The sequence below is a fragment of the Macaca nemestrina genome, chromosome X (assembly GCF_043159975.1).
Source record: "Macaca nemestrina isolate mMacNem1 chromosome X, mMacNem.hap1, whole genome shotgun sequence".
In the NCBI taxonomy this organism is placed as follows: Eukaryota; Metazoa; Chordata; class Mammalia; order Primates; family Cercopithecidae; genus Macaca; species Macaca nemestrina.
In genome coordinates this window covers 53,797,719-53,815,578 of record NC_092145.1, presented here as the reverse complement: position 1 = coordinate 53,815,578, position 17,860 = coordinate 53,797,719, and the positions used below count along the sequence as shown (strand labels likewise).

Genomic DNA, 17,860 nt, shown 5'->3' with positions numbered 1-17,860 from the left:
CGTATTTATGCCAAAATAACTACAAAGAACAGGTTTTCTGGCGTATGAAACTCTAGTGGAATTTTTTTTTTTTTTTTTGAGACAAGGTCTCCCTCTCATGTGGACTGGAATGCCAATGGTATGGATCATAGCTTGCTACGGCTTTGAGCTTGCAGGCTCAAGTGGTCCTCCTGCCTCAGCCTCCTGAGTAGCTGGGACTAGTGGTCCCTGTCACCACACCTGACTACTTTGTTTTTGTGGTGGGGGTCTCTTTGTTACCCAGCTGGTCTGGAACTCTTGACCTTCAGTGAAATTCCCATCTCAGTGTTCCAAGATGCTGGGATTACAGGTGTGAGCCACCATGTCTGGCTAAACTTGGTGGAAGAATCTTAAGAGACAAAATAACCATTCATTAAAATGCCTCCTAACAGTTCCAAATTATACATCTTTTATTTTTTTGAGACGGAGTTTTGCTCTTGTTGCCTAGGCTGGAGTGCAATTGGTGCAATCTTAGCTCACTGCAACCTCCGCCTCCCGTGTTCAAGTGATTGTCCTGCCTCAGCCTCCTGAGTAGCTGGGATTACAGGTTCCTGCCACCACGTCTGGCTAATTTTTGTATTTTTAGTAGAGACAGGGTTTCACCATGTTGACCCCGATGGTCTAGATCGTCTGACCTCGTGATCTGCCCGACTCAGCCTCCCAAAGTGTTGGGATTACAGGCGTAAGCCACCGCACCTGGCCTATAAATCCTTTTTATTACATTTCAGTCTTAGTGATGTTTATAGCTCTTTGTAGTTAAATATTACACATTTTGATAATTGGGAGAGAATCTCAACAAGGGGGGTGGGTATCTGGATGAGTAAATACGTGTTTAATAGTTTTAGTACCAAAGTTTCAACTTTGGAAAATTTTATTCAAGGAAATATAACTTTTTTTTTTGAGATGGAGTCTCACTCTGTTGCCCAGGCTGGAATGCAGTGGCATGATCTTGGCTCACTGCAGCCTCCACTTCCTGGGTTCAAGTGATTCTCCTACCTCAGCCTCCTGAGTAGCTGCAACTACAGACGCCACCATACCTGGCTAATTTTTATATTTTTAGTAGGGCTTCACTGTGTTGGCCAGGCTGGTCTCGAAATCCTGACCTCAGGTGATCCACCTGCCTCAGCCTCCCAAAGCACTGGGATTACAGGCATGAGCCACTGAGCCTGGTGGAAAGGGAGCTTTTAAAGTGAATAGAGAAAAAGGTGGACGGGAAGTAGTAGTTGGCAACAAAATAAACATTTTAAAGTAAGTCTTTAATTGACATCTGCATTGTATTTTCTAGCCGAAGCAAAACAGTGCCTGTGGGATTTATGTGACTTCTTAACCTTGAAGTCCATTCATAGAACCCTAGCTTCCTTTTCACAGGGAGGAGCTGTGTGATGAAGCAAGCAGGATTACAGGCCACTCCTTTACCCAGGGAAGCAACCGAGATGGTATAAGAGCGAGGTCCACCGATCTCCTGCCGGTTTATCATAGCTACAGCCCAGGCTAAGTCTGAGAGAGGTCGTTCCCATACTTCAAAGTTGTCTCCCTGAAAAACCAAGAAAATAAGTGTGATTGCTTAGCAACTAGTGATAAGTGGCCCTGTTAGTTTGGCATTAATTCTTAATGTCAGAACTATCAAGCACTTGTAGGAAAAATTAAAATGATACTATAGCATTATTTTGGAAATAATAGTTCTAGCAAAAAGCTTTATTACTGATAGTAACATCAAGAGCAAGGGAAAAAAATAGATTTAGGCCCAAGACAAACTTGGTACTGGGTATATAAAGCCATCTTAAAATATATACCCTTATTTACCTGTCTAAGCTGGTACCCCTGCTTGCCCAAGGGGTCCTGATTGATGGCAATTACATCCTTATCCTGAAGGAGAGCTTTGGCTTGAGGGCTGATGTGTCGGAGGTCATTAGACATGAATAAAGGAGCAGCCATGATAGCCCAGAGGGCCATCTGAGTTACTTGCTGATTCCAGCTGAGGCCAAAGTTGCCAATCACTAACTGAGACAAAGAATGAAATAATTCAAACAACAGAAGAGGAAGCATTCTTAAAGTTACCTAGATGACCCATATGGAGAAACCACTTTCCACAGCATCCTGCTCTAAGTACTCTCACATAAAGCCTCCTCCCAGGAACTTTACTTCTATTTACCTTGAATGTCAAAATAGGAAACAAGCCTACTGCAGGGTCTTGAACAAGGAGAGCTCAAGTTTTTACCATATCTGGGTCATTCCAACCCCCTGGTCCAGCAACATCAACAATTCTCTCCTGGTTAAAAGATGTCCAGTCCAAGATACTCTTTATACTTTTCCAGGAATCATCAATGTCAGCAAAATTTCGCCAGTGATTGCAGTGCTGTCGGATTTCTGTGTAATTGGGCTGTGAAAATAGATATGACTCTTCTGTTTACTTTCTACTAACATCCTTGTGAGATGAAAACAGTCAAGTTTAAAGGAGGCACTTGTAGCCTTGAGTTTACAGATTGAAGGTCTCCATAAGGAGGTCTAAACCCTTATAATGAATTTTCACTGTAAGAAGTTTGCTTCAGAAGTAGGCCATATAACTTGAAATCCCTTAAAGTTAATTTACTTCTATAATCAGAACTAAAATGATCTTAATGAGTACAATTAAAAGCTGCAAAATTACATAGGACTCCATCAAGCATTAAGAAAACTTAAATCCTAGGCATATAGTTTGTTAATGGAATAAAAAGTTTGTAGAGGCTGGGCGCGGTAGCTCACGCCCGTAATCCCAGCACTTTCGGAGGCCGAGGCAGGCAGATCACCTGAGGTCAGGAGTTTGAGAAAAGCCTGGCCAACATGGTGAAACCCTGTCTCTACTAAAAATACAAAAATTAGCCAGATGTGGTAGTGCACGCCTGTAAGCCCAGCTACTTGGGAGACTGAGGTTGCAGTGAGCCGACATGGCGCCAGTGCACTCCAGCCTGGGTGACAGAGTGAGACTCTGTCGCAAAAAAAAAAAAAAAAAAAAAAAAAAAGTTTGTAGATAGGCAGGTGGGATATCAGGTTTAAGATGCTGAGAAAAAAGAGAAAAAAGACTGTTTTGCAGAGATGAAGGAATAATAGGGATTCATTCCATAAATAACCATTCAACACTTAACCATATGCTAGGGATACAGTCAAAGTCAGACAAGGTCCCTGCCCTCATGAAACTTACACTCTAGTGGGGAGACATGGTAACAAGTCAACAAATACTTCCAAATAGTGTGGAGCTCTGAGAAGGAAATTAAACAGGTTAATGTGATAAAGAATGAATGGACAGAGGGCTATTTTAAAGTAGTTAGAGAAGAACTGTCTGCATATGTGGCGTTTGGTCTGAGACTTCAATGTTAAGGAGCCCGGCCCTTTAAAAATATTTGGGGAAGAACTGTTTCAGGCAGAAAAAAAGCAAGTGTAAAGGCCCTGGGGCAGCAATAGGCTTGCAGTGTTGAAGAACAGAAAGAAAACCAGTGTAGCCAGGGAAAGAGCCATGACCCCTTGGACATTGGGGAGGCAGGCAAGGGCTGGATCAGTGCGGTTTGGTTTCATTCCAAGTGCAATTGGAAGCTAGTTAAGGGTTTTAAGCAGGGAACTGATGATGCCATTTATATTTTTTATAACTCTGCTAAGTCTCAGGGTTTTTTCTTAAAAAAAAAAACAACAACTGATATTTACATTTTAATAAGATAACTCTAGTGCTGCTTGGAAAATAGATGGGGGTTGGGACAGAGTGGAAGCAGAGAGATCAGGCTGTCACAGCAGTCTGGGTGAGAGCCGATAGTAGCTTGGAAGGCCAGGGTGCATGTAGTGGAGATGGAAGAAAGTGGGCTGATTCAGGAGATATTTTAGAGATACTGGTGGAAGGACTGTTGATAGACAGGACATGAATGGTGAAATAAAGGGGAAGACACAAGGATGACTTTCCAGGTGATGGTAGCTTAGACTATAATTATAGCAGTGGGGATGGTGAGAAGTGGTTGGAACCTGGGAGAGATGGTAGGATGATATTAAGTAATGTTGGAGTTTAAAGGAGACCTTGGTTTCCTTTGTTGTCAAGTTCTATCTATCAGCACGGTTCTATTGGATTCTGGGCTCACTATCTCACCTTTTGAAATGGCCACATATAAAGAGGCCACTCACAGGAGTACACAATGCTTCTGCCAGTCCTATTCAGGGCCAAGGACATGTGCTTATAACCTGTATGAGAAAACAATGGGTGAAATAAGGGAAAGAAATGAATTTCCAGCTGGCTCTCTCTCTCTCTCTCTCTCTCTCTCTCTCTCTCTCTCTCTCTCTCTATATATATATATATATATATATATATATAATTTTTATTTTTTGAGACGGAGTTCACTCTGTCGTCCAGGCTGGAGTGCAGTGGTGCGATCTTGGCTCACTGCAACCTCCGTTTCCCGGGTTCAAGTGATTCTCCTGTCTCAGCTTCCCAAGTAGCTGGGATTACAGGCATGTGCCAGCAAACTCAGCTAATTTTTGTATTTTTAGTAGAGACGGGGTTTCACCATGTTGGCCACGGTGGTCTCGAACTCCTGACCTCAAGTGATCCACCTGCCTCAGCCTCCCAAAGTGCTGGGATTACAGGCATGAGCCATCACATCCGGATGGGGCTGTATATTTTAAGAAGAGGCTACCTGGAAGGTTCATGTTTAAACTAGCAGCAGGGACAGGCAGTTGCTCATGCTTAAATTGTGTAAAGTACCTCCCAGACTGCTGGGATTGTTCTGAGGAAGTAGTGCAGAGATGGTGTGTATATTGAGGAAAGGCAGGAATGAAGATGCTTCTTTCTTTGTGACCAACTGACAACCTGGACTCTCCTAAATGGTGTTATAGAGAGTTACAATCACTAATTAACTCTTAGAGCCCTCTTGAATTATAAGTGCACAATATTAGCTATGGTTAGGCATGTGTGGATTTTACATGAATTAATTAATTAACTGAAAGAGAAGAGATGGGAGCTCTGGCACATGGAGAATAATTACTTCCAGTATTGTGACAGGGTATTTAAAATTCTGAAGATTGGTTCTTTGGCTCAGCTACCTTGGCCTCAAAGTTCTTTCCTTTGTGGCTAAATCTCTGGAATAAAACATACCATCTGCCAACTTTTCCAAACTGTCACAGTAACAACCATCAAATTTCAGCAGATCTACTCCCCAGTCAGCAAAGGTCTGGGCATCAATGTCATAGTATCCAAAACTCCCAGGGAAGCCTGCGCAGGTTTTATTTCCAACATCTGCATAAATCCCTAGCTTCAGTCCTTTGCTGTGAACCTGAAATGAGAGGGAGGAAAAGAGTCACCATCGTAGAAGCACAATCATGAGGTAGCAGAAAGAGAGAACCATTCCAGGCTGGGGGAAGAGACAAGGTGACTTCACCAGGTATTGGGGGCTTTTTCCCACAAACCCCCAAAATCACCCAGATGAGTTTGTTGGCAGACAAAGAATAAATTCCCCAGTTCTGCTGCGCTAGTTCAAACTATGTGTGTGAGCTATAGCCCAGAACTGAGGAGAAAGCTAGCAGCCATGCTAATCTTCCTGATGGGATCCTGAAAGTTACCTTTTGAGGGCAATGATAGATTTACCTTGGCAAAGACTCTCCTTGACGAAACTTTGGTTAGACTTCTCTGATGAGCCTTCTTTTCGACTAGACCTCCACCTTGGCTTCCTACGTCTGTCCTAGCAAGCCCCCTTAGCAAAAATCCTGCTAAGTCATTACTGCCACCATTGATATCTGATAAATTTCCCTCATTCCCCACCCTTCATGTTTAAGTTCACGGTCTGCCTTTAGCAAGAAGCTCCCTACCCTTGATGTCTTCTTACATATTCCATCCACTGACCCCCTCAATCTGCTCATTGGCTACAAATCTCCACCTGTCTTTGTTGTATTTGGAATTGCACTTGGCTCTTTCCTCTACTGTGGTAGTACTGAATAAAATCTGTCTTCATCGGCTGGGCGTGGTGGCTTATGCCTGAAATCCCAGCACTTTGGTAGGCCGAGGTGGGCGGATCACAAGGTCAGGAGTTCAAGACCAGCCTGGCCAATATGGTGAAACCCCGTCTCTACTAAAAATACAAAAATTAGCCGGGCTTGGTGGTGTGCGCCTATAGTCCCAGCTACTTGGGAGACTGAGGCAGGAGAATCACTTGAACCCAAGAGGTGGAGGGTTGCAGTGAGGTGAGATTGTGCCACTGCACTCCAGCCTGGGTGACAGAGAGTCTGTCAAAAAAAAAAAAAAAAAATCTGTCTTCATCATCTTTGTTTTTTTGGAGACGGAGTCTCGCTCTGTCGCCCAGGCTAGAGTGCAGTGGCCGGATCTCAGCTCACTGCAAGCTCCGCCTCCCGGGTTTACGCCTTTCTCCTGCCTCAGCCTCCCGAGTAGCTAGGACTACAGGTGCCCGCCACCTCGCCCGGCTAGTTTTTTGTATTTTTTAGTAGAGACGGGGTTTCACCAGGTTAGCCAGGATGGTCTCGATCTCCTGACCTTGTGATCTGCCCGTCTCGGCCTCCCAAAGTGCTGGGATTACAGGCTTGAGCCACCGCGCCCGGCCAATGTCTTCATCATCTTTAACTAGTGTTGGACTCTATTTCTCTTCAATGATCTCCAGAATATTTTCCTTCTATCTTCTAAAATTCTAGTTTATAGTACCATTGCAATAGCTTCCCAAAGGTTATATGGAAATGCATGCACGCTTATGTCAAGAACCAAGTTCCTTTTTCCTCCTAGAGAGTTCAGTCGTTTTAGCAAAAGGAGAACTCCAAGATGGGCCTCAACAGCTATTGCAAAACATTTGTAGGCCGGGCGCAGTGGCTCACGCCTGTAATCCCGGCACTTTGGGAGGTTGAGGCAGGTGGATCATGAGGTCAGGAGATCAAGACCATCTTGGCTAACACAGTGAAACCCCATCTCTACTAAAAATACAAAAAATTAGCCGGGCGTGGTGGCGGGCGCCTGTGGTCCCAGCTACTCAGGAGGCTGAGGCAGAAGAATGGTGTGAACCTGGGAGGCGGAGCTTGCAGTGAGCCGAGATCACGCCACTGCACTCCAGCCTGGGAGACAGAATGAGATTCCGTCTCAAAAAAAAAAATTGTCTGCTGATGGAATGCAAAGTCCACATGATAAGCCTTACAATTCGATGTTCAGATAACAGCCAGCTATTCTACTTTCTAAGTGTCATGAGGGTTGTTTCTTTTTTTTCTTTTCTTTTTTTTTTTTTTTTTTTTTTGAGATGGAGTTTCGCTTTTGTTGCCCAGGCTAGAGTGCAATGGTGCGATATCGGCTCACCGAAACCTCCACCTCCTGGGTTCAAGCGATTCTCCTGCCTCAGCCACCCAAGTAGCTGGGGTTACAGGCGTCCATCACCATGCCCAGCTAATTTTTTGTATTTTTAGTAGAGTCGGGGTTTCACCATGTTGGCCAGGCTGGTCTCGAACTCTTGACCTCAGGTGATCCACCTGTCTCGGCCTCCCAAAGTGCTGGGATTACAGGTGTGAGCCACTGCGCCCGGCCACGAGGGCTGTTTCTAAGCAAGCTTCTGTACAGAAGTGCTTACAGTCCTCCGAATGAAAAAGAACATTATCTATAAACTCACATAATTAGCTAGCTGGCGAATCCCATGAGGAAAGCGCTGAGGGTCTGCCTGAAGTCTGCCTTCTAAATCTCTTTGGGGAGCCATCCAACAGTCATCAATGCAGAGGTACTCATAACCTGCATCCTTCCAGCCATCTGAGACCATGAGCTCTGCCATCTCCATGAAGAGCTTCTCACTGAAAGAGAAATTCCAATAATCATTACAATTCATTAAGTGAACACTTAGGTACCTATTAGGCACCTTGGAATTTCACAATTTTTTCCAATCCAGTAATACTGTGGTAGTAATCACAAGCAATGTAAGGTAAAATGAATTGTTTTTCCAGATTTTCTTTTGTCTCTCTTATCCCCTTAATACTTCTGCCCTAAAAACCCCAAATAAAATAGGAATGAGAAATATATGATGAAATTGAAAAGATTATTAGATCTAAGAAGACAGTTCAGTAAAGTAAGAAACTACAAAGTTAACATAATCAACAGATATCAACAATAATCCTATTTGGAGAAAAAGATCCCATTCACAAGAACAACTGAACAACCTAAAATGCCTACAGATAAATTTAAGATATGTGCAAGGCCCATATGTTAAAACTATGATGCTTCTAAATGATTTGAATAAATAGACAAATATTATTTTGCTCTTGGATAAGCATACTCAATATTAAAAATAAGTTAATTCTCCCTGCAATCCTTTACATATTTAACAAGATCCATAACAAAGCCCAAAAGTACTTAGGTTTCTTTTTTATCTTTTTTTTTTGAGATGGAGTCTCCCTCTGTCGCCCAGGCTGGAGTGCAGTGGCGCCATCTTGGCTCACTGCAGTGGCGCCATCTTGGCTCACTGCAACTTCTGCCTCCCAGGTTCCAGCGATTCTTCTGCCTCAGCCTCCCCAGTAGCTGAGATTACAGGCATGAGACACCACACCTGGCTAATTTTTGTATTTTTAGTAGAGACAGGGTTTTGCCATTTTGGCTAGGCTAGTCTTGAACTCCTGGCCTCAAGTGATCCACCTGCCTCGGACTCCCAAAATGCCGGGATTATAGGTGTGGGCCACCTGCCCAGCTTCTGAAAGGGCTTTTTAAGGAACTTGGCACAACATCACAAAAAGTTCACCTAAAAGATTACATACATGCACATTAATTAAAAGATAAAGGAAGGCTGGGCACAGTGGCTTACGCCTATAATAACACTACTTTGGGAGGCCGAGATGGGCACATCACTTGAGGCCAGGAGTTCGAGACCAGCTTGGGCAACATGGTGAAACTACCTCTCTACTAAAAATACAAAAATTAGCTGGTTGTGGTGGCGCGCCTGTAATCCTAGCCACTCGGGAGGCTAAGACAGGAGAATTGCTTAAATCCGGGAGGTGGAGTTTGCACTGAACAGAGATCACGCCACTGCACTCCAACCTGGGTGACAGAGTGAAACTCCCTCTCAAAAAAAAAAAAACAAAAAACAACAAACAAACAAACAAAAAAACTAAGGCCGGGTGCAGTGGCTCACGCCTATAATCCCAGCACTAGCACTTTGGGAGGCTGAGGTGGGCGGATCACGAGGTCAGGAGATGGAGACCATCCTGGCTAACATGGTGAAACCACATCTGTACTAAAAAATACAAAAAAAAAAAAAAAAAAAAAAAAAAATGAGCCAGGCGTGGTGGCGGGCGCCTGTAGTCCCAGCTACTCGGGAGGCTGAGGCAGGAGAATGGTGTGAGCGAGACTCCATCTCAAAAAAAAAAAAAAAAAAAGTGTAATTTACCCAATGTCACAGGGTTAAGTAACAATGAGGCAGAATTTGAGCCCAGGCTGGGTGCCAGGGTCTTGTCATTAGCCAAACATGACATAAACATGATCCATTTTTTTATGGAATATAATGAAAAAAAGAAATCTATGTTTTCATTTATATAGAAAACAATTGCAAGGTTGTATATTAACATTTTAATCATGATTATTTCCGGGTGGTGGAATGGTGGGGGGAAATCTTTATTTTCATTTTGCTCTTCTTTATCTACATTTTTTGCAATGATCATGCATTAGTTTTCTAATCAGATGCAAATACCACTAAAAAAAAAATCCGTGACGGGCAAAATTGCCACACATACTGTACCACAGGGTCACATGAAACTTAGAAGGCCAATTTCTTCTGTGAGGTCTGACCAACATCCTGACTTTATCTGTAAAGATAGTCATAGGAATAACTTATGAACACAGAAATGTACTGTGACTGCCACCTTTTACCAATATCTATCAATGATTCCTAACCTTTTTAAAGTCACAGAGCCCTTTGAGAATCTGAAGAAAGTAAATATCCTCTCTCCAGAAAAATACACATATTCATTCAGATTTGTAGGTTTACATTCATTTTCCCATCGATTCCAGGTTAGGGAACATTTGCTCTGTACGCGCAATTGAATGGTCAAGCGCTGTGCTATGTACTTTAAATAGGTTATCTCCTTGAAAGTTCACCTGTGTGAGATAAGAACTATTTTTCAGATCTTTTTTGTCAGCTCCCTGAAATTAAAAGGTTGTAATCCCAATTTACAGATAAGGATTGTGAGGGTCAGACACGTTCAATACCTATCTAATTCAGCCTCAACCCTCACCCAAACGTGTAAATGTATAAAGTTCCTCCATGTCAACCTTCCAGCCTGATGCCACGCTCATAGGCGAGGTGGGAGAGATCTCAGCGACCTTAGGGTCTCTCTAACTCTCTCGAGATACTGCCGAGAAATCCACGACCCCAAAAGGAGAAAAAATGGCACGAATCTTAGTCCCCGATCCCTCCTACCCATCCTAGATGTTCTCACGGTTAGCATCCGGCAGAGGAAGAACAAACGTTCACAAGAAGGGTCTGAATAGAACCGGGCAGGGCTACTTTGGGCACACTGCCTATGGGGTGGCCCTGCTCTGCAAGGAGCAGTGAAAAAGGAGAACCGGGCAGGGAGAGAGAGATAGAGAGAGGAGAGAAGAGGAAGAGAAAGAGAAAGAGAAGGCGGGGGGGGGGGGGGGGGGAGAGAGAGAGAGAGAGAGAGAGAGAGAGAGAGAGAAACAAACAGGGGCTGCTGGCCGGACCCCCATCCCATCACACAGAGAAAGTTTAGGGCTAGTCCTGATTCGAGACAGTTTGCTGGGGATAAAAAAGCAGCGCAGAGTCGGGTCGGGGAGCGCTCCCTCGGGCTCAACTGTTCCTGTTGAGACCCTCCAGTTCCCCAAACACACCCAAACACATGGAAAAGCAAAGGGAAGGGAGTACCCAATATCTGATACCTGATGCAGGAATCTGGCTCTTCCTGGCAGTCAAGGTTGCACATGAAGCGCTCCCAGTGCAGCCAGCCCATGGTAGGCGTCCTGGCCAATCCATTGTCCAGTGCTCTGGCCCCAGGGATGTCCCAGGAAACAAGGGCCAGGAAGAGAAGCGCAAGCGCGCAGCCCAGATGCATTTCTGGGTTCCTCAGCTGCATTGTCACAGTGATCAGACAGCATAGATTTCCGCGGGTAACCTAGGCTTTTAAGTTTAACCTCAGGGGAGGACCAATCACCAATTACTTATTAAATAATGACGTTACTGTTTCTCCGGCAACTGGGACGGTTATCCCCAGAGGTAGACCAATAATCAGTCACGTAAGACGTTCCGCTAACCAATCACCCTCTTTCTTTCTTGATATTGACCCGCCCTATTTCCATACCAGAAGGAAGTGCGGCACCTTAGTGATCCCGAGTTTAAGCCGAGAGTTGCTCACGTGACCGAGATCTCACATGACGTAGGCGCTCACGTGATTACTCGCTTACGTGAGCAGAAGTAGTTCTGGTCGTCGTCTACCGTCTCGCTATAGCCGTTTGAGGGAAGAAGGAGGAAAATTACCCGGTATCGTTAGAGGTTGGTGTGTGGGTGGGAACTGGGGACCCAGGGGTGGTGATGATGAAGACCAAAGCGGGGTTCGGGGGCCGCCTCCGCCTCTTTCGTTCTCTGCTTTCCCCTCCCCCCTCGCGCTCTCTTCCCTCCTCCCCCCCATCTCAGTGCCGGGAAGCCGCCTGTGCTGCGCCTGGTGGGGAAATGGTGGACGCTCATGACTGTGTATGTGTTTTTGTATATCTGTCTGTCTGGGCCGGTCTCGGGGGACCCCTAAGGGTGACCGTAAGGCGAAAAAGGTTTGAAAACCACAGCCCTGAGTTAAGAAAAACAGATACTGAAAATAGTGGTCTGAGTGCTGGTCTATCTATTCAGGCACTCAGTCTCCACTGCCTGATTGTCTGTAGGGGGAGGCCCCAAGTGAATTTTATCTGTAGAGTCACATCTAGGCAAATGCGTGCTTGACAAAGGCGCCCAATAAATTACTTTACTGAATTGAGTATTCGAATAATGTTTATTTTTCTGCTGATAACAACAATCTACATACTCAATTTCGAACATTTGAAAAATAACAATGTAGTATAAAATTTAAAAATACACGTAATTCACCACCCAGAGACGACTACTCAACCTTATGTCGTTACAGTTTTTTAAAAAATGTGTGTAACACGCATATAAATACACAAATTCTTAACTCACAAAGAGTCCTGGTTCCCACTTGAGCCAGCAGTCCTGATGGCCTTCCCAGGAGACGCAGTAATGAAGTAGAACCTCTCTGCCCCTACAGAAGGGCTCTTAAGGGATAGAGTGGTGCAGGGAATTAAATGGGACGGGTTATCCCAGGGATAAGGCAAGCCAAAAAAAAAAAAAAAAAAATTGTACAAAATGTAATAAAAAACAGCCTGTAAATCTGTCACTGAGCCCTTAGGATGGTTAATAGGAAAACTGTTATCACTGCAGATGCAGTGTGCTAGGCACTTAATATGCAATCAGTAAATGTTAAATCGTTTCCTCAGTGTAGTTTTATGGCCGTTATTACACTTTGTACTTTGTTTCCAAGAGGCCCAATGCTCACAGACCATATCAGATAACCATCCACATTCAAAATTGGACAATTTTATAAAATTTCCTATACCAAATCCCAGAAATGCAAACATTTTAATTTGTTTTATGTTGCTTTTTTGCTGAAGTAAAAGTATTTCTGTAGAAATTTAAGACTGCATAAAAAAATTGGAAAAATAACATGGAAAATCCATAAACCTACCACTCAGAGTAACCACTAATATGTTCTTTCTAACTTAAAAAAAATCCCAGTACAGCAAATTTAAAGAATTAAAACTGTATAGAAGTATATAGGGTAAAAAGCGAAAAGCCCACTTCACTCCCCCTACCCTTCAGTTCTCTCAAAAACAAGTTTGCTTCCAGATCTTCTTTTATTTATTTACATACGTATATACATGCATGCTAATCTTTTACTATAAGTAGGATCATACTATGTATGTTCTTTCATTTAGTGTATTTTGGAGATCTTTCTGGGTCAAGGCAGATAGATTTTTTTTTAAATGGCTGCATTGCATTCCATTTTAAGGATAAGGTATAATTCATTCAGCCATTCCTCTAATGATGGCTATTTAGGTTTCCAATGTTCTGCCTTTACTAACAGTGCTGCAAGGAACATTCCTAAGTATTTCTGTTGACTAGATTCCTGGAAGGATTCTAGCAGTGTCAAAGGGTATGGGAATATATATTTTGTACATAGTTGAGATTGTAAAGCAGCTGTGCTCTTGGGTCACTTATAATTATAGCATAAGTAATTTCTCATGTTATTAAATATTTTTGTAACTTTTAAAACTAAATGCATAATATTCCAGTTTTCTTAATAAAGTACTTTTCAAAGAATATATAGCTCCATAAATCTTTGTCTGAATTTCAGATCATCTCCTTAGGGCACATAACTGCAATGTATTTGCTGTCAAAAGGCGTGATACATATTATCAAATTGCTTTCAGGATATAGTGGGATTTATCAAAAAGGAAATAGTTTATATCAATTATCACTCCTCTAGTAGTGTATTATTAGTTTGTGAACTCTGCATAGCACTGATTTACTGTCACCGTTTAATTTCCATAATCTTGATGGGTGAAAAATAATGATTAGTTCTGGTTTTAACTTGCTGGAAGATTGATTAAATTTGAACATTTCCCAGATTGCTCTCCTGTATCCTCCTATACCTGTATTCTCTCATACTTAATCTGTTATCAAGTCCCGCAGATTCCACTTTTTTTGGTATGTGTAGATATAGCTTTTCTCCATTTTACTCCTGTTGCCTTAGGCGATTCCTTTAACGTATATTTAAGAGACAAGTTCTAACTAATCTCCCTAGTTCCACCTCTGAGTACCACACTGTTGCCGGGGTGATCTGTCTGAAAGAGTTTTGGTGAAGTCAACCCACAAACTCCCCGGTTTAAAAGTCTTAAAAGGTGCTTAGTGTATATAGTGTGTATATACTTCTATACAGTTTTAATTCTTTAAATTTGCTGCACTGGGATTTTTTTTAAGTTAGAATGAACATATTAGTGGTTACTCTGAGTGGTAGGTTTATGTATTTTCCATGTTATTTTTCCAGTTTTTTTATGCAGTCTTAACTAAGCACTGCATAAAAGTCTTTGGGATCTGATCTATGCCTTGCCAGCCTTTTCTCTTGCTTTTCCCTCTCCTATTTGTGCTTTATCATAATTTTAAAAAATCGTTTATGGATCCCTGGGCAGGTTAGTCTGTTTCATTTAACCATTTGACCTCCAACCAATAGAACTGATCAACTAGTCCCTCCTTGATACTATGCTTATACCCCACCCAGAGGGTCATGGAAAGTATAATGTATATTTGCATTTACATCTTTAATAATGATATTTGGTGCTCCTGTAGGATCATAAGCCCTTTCTGGGCTTATTGATTCTTGTATGCCAGAGCTGAGTATTGGACATGGCAACTAAAAAATATTTCTAAAATGAATGTGTGAATTCCCAATAATGTCTTTTTTTCATTTATCTCTGAAGCCCAAATATTTCCCTGATTTTATTGATTTGCATACATTTGTATATAAGGAGATTATATAAAGAACGTATATAACCTGTGTTTTGTTTGTGTTTTAATGTTTTAATTGTTGTTTAATCTTTTGATCTAGTGAAGTTTTTTATGTGTGTATATTCAGATATAGCCATCTTTTATTTGTTGACCTATCCCACTGATTTGTTGATGTTATTTTATTTATTTATTTATTTTTTGAGACTTAGTTTCGCTCTGGTGGCCCATGCTGGAGTGCAGTGGCGTGATTTCGGCTCACCTCCACCTCCTGGGTACATAAAAGTGGTTTTCCTGCCTCAGCCTCCCGAGTAGCTGGGATTACAGGCGCCTGCCACCACGCCCAGCCAATTTTTTGTATTTTTAGTAGAGACAGGGTTTCACCATGTTGGCCAGGCTGGTCTCTGACCTCTAGGTGGTACACCCGCCTGACCTCAGGTGGTACTACTGACCTCAGGTGGTACACCCGCCTCAGCCTCCCAAAGTGCTGGGATTACAGGTGTGAGCCACCACACCCGGCCGATTGCTATTAATTTTTAATGGTATCCAACATGTAATAGGCATTGAATAAATAACTTAAAAAATGAATGAGTTAAAAATTTGGTGAACTCTTTGTTTATACAGACATCTTACAGAAAAGCTGTCAGCATAGTTGAATTTTCTATTAATAGTTTGCTTTTTTATCTTACTATATCACGGGCATTTTTCCATGACAGTAGTCTTCTAATTTTTTTTTTTCAGCTACACTAAAATTGCATTGAGCCAAACTTGCCACCAAGAGCCCAACAGTCACCATGATGCTGAGCACGGAAGGCAGGGAGGGGTTCGTGGTGAAGGTCAGGGGCCTACCCTGGTCCTGCTCAGCCGATGAAGTGATGCGCTTCTTCTCTGATTGTAAGATCCAAAATGGCACATCAGGTATTCGTTTCATCTACACCAGAGAAGGCAGACCAAGTGGTGAAGCATTTGTTGAACTTGAATCTGAAGAGGAAGTGAAATTGGCTTTGAAGAAGGACAGAGAAACCATGGGACACAGATACGTTGAAGTATTCAAGTCTAACAGTGTTGAAATGGATTGGGTGTTGAAGCATACAGGTCCGAATAGCCCTGATACTGCCAACGATGGCTTCGTCCGGCTTAGAGGACTCCCATTTGGCTGTAGCAAGGAAGAGATTGTTCAGTTCTTTTCAGGGTTGGAAATTGTGCCAAATGGGATGACACTGCCAGTGGACTTTCAGGGGCGAAGCACAGGGGAAGCCTTTGTGCAGTTTGCTTCGCAGGAGATAGCTGAGAAGGCCTTAAAGAAACACAAGGAAAGAATAGGGCACAGGTACATTGAGATCTTCAAGAGTAGCCGAGCTGAAGTTCGAACCCACTATGATCCCCCTCGAAAGCTCATGGCTATGCAGCGGCCAGGTCCCTATGATAGGCCGGGGGCTGGCAGAGGGTATAATAGCATTGGCAGAGGAGCTGGGTTTGAAAGGATGAGGCGTGGTGCCTACGGTGGAGGGTATGGAGGCTATGATGACTATGGTGGCTATAATGATGGATATGGCTTTGGGTCTGATAGATTTGGAAGAGACCTCAATTACTGTTTTTCAGGAATGTCTGATCATAGATATGGAGATGGTGGGTCCAGTTTCCAGAGCACCACAGGGCACTGTGTACACATGAGGGGGTTACCTTACAGAGCCACTGAGAATGATATTTATAATTTCTTCTCACCTCTTAATCCCATGAGAGTACATATTGAAATTGGACCCGATGGCAGAGTTACTGGTGAGGCAGATGTTGAATTTGCTACTCATGAAGATGCTGTGGCAGCTATGGCAAAAGACAAAGCTAATATGCAACATAGATATGTGGAGCTCTTCTTAAATTCTACTGCAGGAACAAGTGGGGGTGCTTACGATCACAGCTATGTAGAACTTTTTTTGAATTCTACAGCAGGGGCAAGTGGTGGGGCTTATGGTAGCCAAATGATGGGAGGGATGGGCTTATCCAACCAGTCTAGTTATGGAGGTCCTGCTAGCCAGCAGCTGAGTGGTGGTTATGGAGGTGGTTATGGTGGTCAGAGCAGTATGAGTGGATATGACCAAGTTCTGCAGGAAAATTCCAGTGACTATCAGTCAAACCTTGCTTAGGTAGAGAAGGAGCACCAAACAGCTACTCCATATATAAAAGCTGTACATTTGTGGGAGTTGAATAGAATGGGAGGGATGTCTAGTATATCCAGTATGATTGGTAAATGGGAAATATAATTGATTCTGATCACTCTTGGTCAGCTTCTCTTTCTTTATCTTTCTTTCTCCTTTTTTAAGAAAACAAGAGTTAAGTTTAACAGTTTTGCATTACAGGCTTGTGATTCATGCTTACTGTAAAGTGGAAGTTGAGATTATTTTAAAACTTCAAGCTCAGTAATTTTGAACACTGAAACATTCATCTAGGACATAATAACAAAGTTCAGTATTGACCATAACTGTTAAAACAATTTTTAGCTTTCCTCAAGTTAGTTATGTTGTAGGAGTGTACCTAAGCAGTAAGCGTATTTAGGTTAATGCAGTTTCACTTATGTTAAATGTTGCTCTTATACCACAAATACATTGAAAACTTCGGATGCATGTTGAGAAACATGCTTTTCTGTAAAACTCAAATATAGGAGCTGTGTCTACGATTCAAAGTGAAAACATTTGGCATGTTTGTTAATTCTAGCTTTTTGGTTTAATATCCTGTAAGGCACGTGAGTGTACACTTTTTTTTTTCTTTTTTTTTTTTTGAAGGATACGGGACAATTTTAAGATGTAATACCAATACTTTAGAAGTTTGGTCGTGTTGTTTGTATGAAATTCTGAGGCTTTGGTTTAAATCTTTCCTTGTATTGTGATTTCCATTTAGATGTATTGTACTAAGTGAAACTTGTTAAATAAATCTTCCTTTTAAAAACTGGAAAAAATCTTGTGCTGATTGATTTTTATTATGTTCTGTCATATGGGCACGCTGATTGACTTTATAATTCCCTCAAAATTAAAATTTTTAATTTTAAAATTATAAACTATATTTAGCATCTTTATATGTTCATTGTTGCATATATCATTAATTATTTCTAAGATATATCCCTAGAAATGGGATTGCTGAGTCAAAGATATACTCATTTTTAAGGCTTCTGATTTGTGTTACCAGCAAGATTCTGGTACTTTATCTTTTTACCTGGAGTGTGTGCTTTATTTTCCCCCTTATGCCCTCCTTATTGATGCACATTATTCTTTGTGATCTTTGCCAGTCTGTTAGTTGAGAAATGATATCTCATT

At 42.3% G+C, this 17,860-nt stretch overlaps 2 protein-coding genes across 3 annotated transcripts; one reads left to right on the top strand and one right to left on the bottom strand.

Annotated features, from left to right (window-relative positions):
* Positions 1-1,255: 1,255 nt before the first annotated feature.
* On the bottom strand, positions 1,256-11,211 carry LOC105499316 (galactosidase alpha). Its single transcript, XM_011771848.2, has 7 exons — positions 10,889-11,211; positions 7,623-7,797; positions 5,126-5,303; positions 4,124-4,215; positions 2,237-2,398; positions 1,822-2,019; positions 1,256-1,552 (listed from the first exon to the last, which is right to left on the bottom strand). Exons 1-7 carry the CDS (start codon positions 11,080-11,082, stop codon positions 1,262-1,264), a joined length of 1,290 nt encoding a protein of 429 aa, XP_011770150.1. The 5' UTR covers positions 11,083-11,211; the 3' UTR covers positions 1,256-1,261.
* A 167-nt stretch (positions 11,212-11,378) lies between these two features.
* Positions 11,379-17,505, top strand: LOC105499317 (heterogeneous nuclear ribonucleoprotein H2). Of its 2 annotated transcripts, none has more exons than XM_011771850.2 (2): positions 11,379-11,486; positions 15,294-17,505. In XM_011771850.2, exon 2 carries the CDS (start codon positions 15,347-15,349, stop codon positions 16,694-16,696), a length of 1,350 nt encoding a protein of 449 aa, XP_011770152.1. In that variant the 5' UTR covers positions 11,379-11,486; positions 15,294-15,346; the 3' UTR covers positions 16,697-17,505. The 2 variants fall into 2 exon arrangements, with proteins under 2 accessions (XP_011770152.1, XP_011770151.1); XM_011771849.2 differs by having other exon boundaries at positions 11,380-11,498.
* The last annotated feature ends 355 nt before the right edge of the window (positions 17,506-17,860 follow it).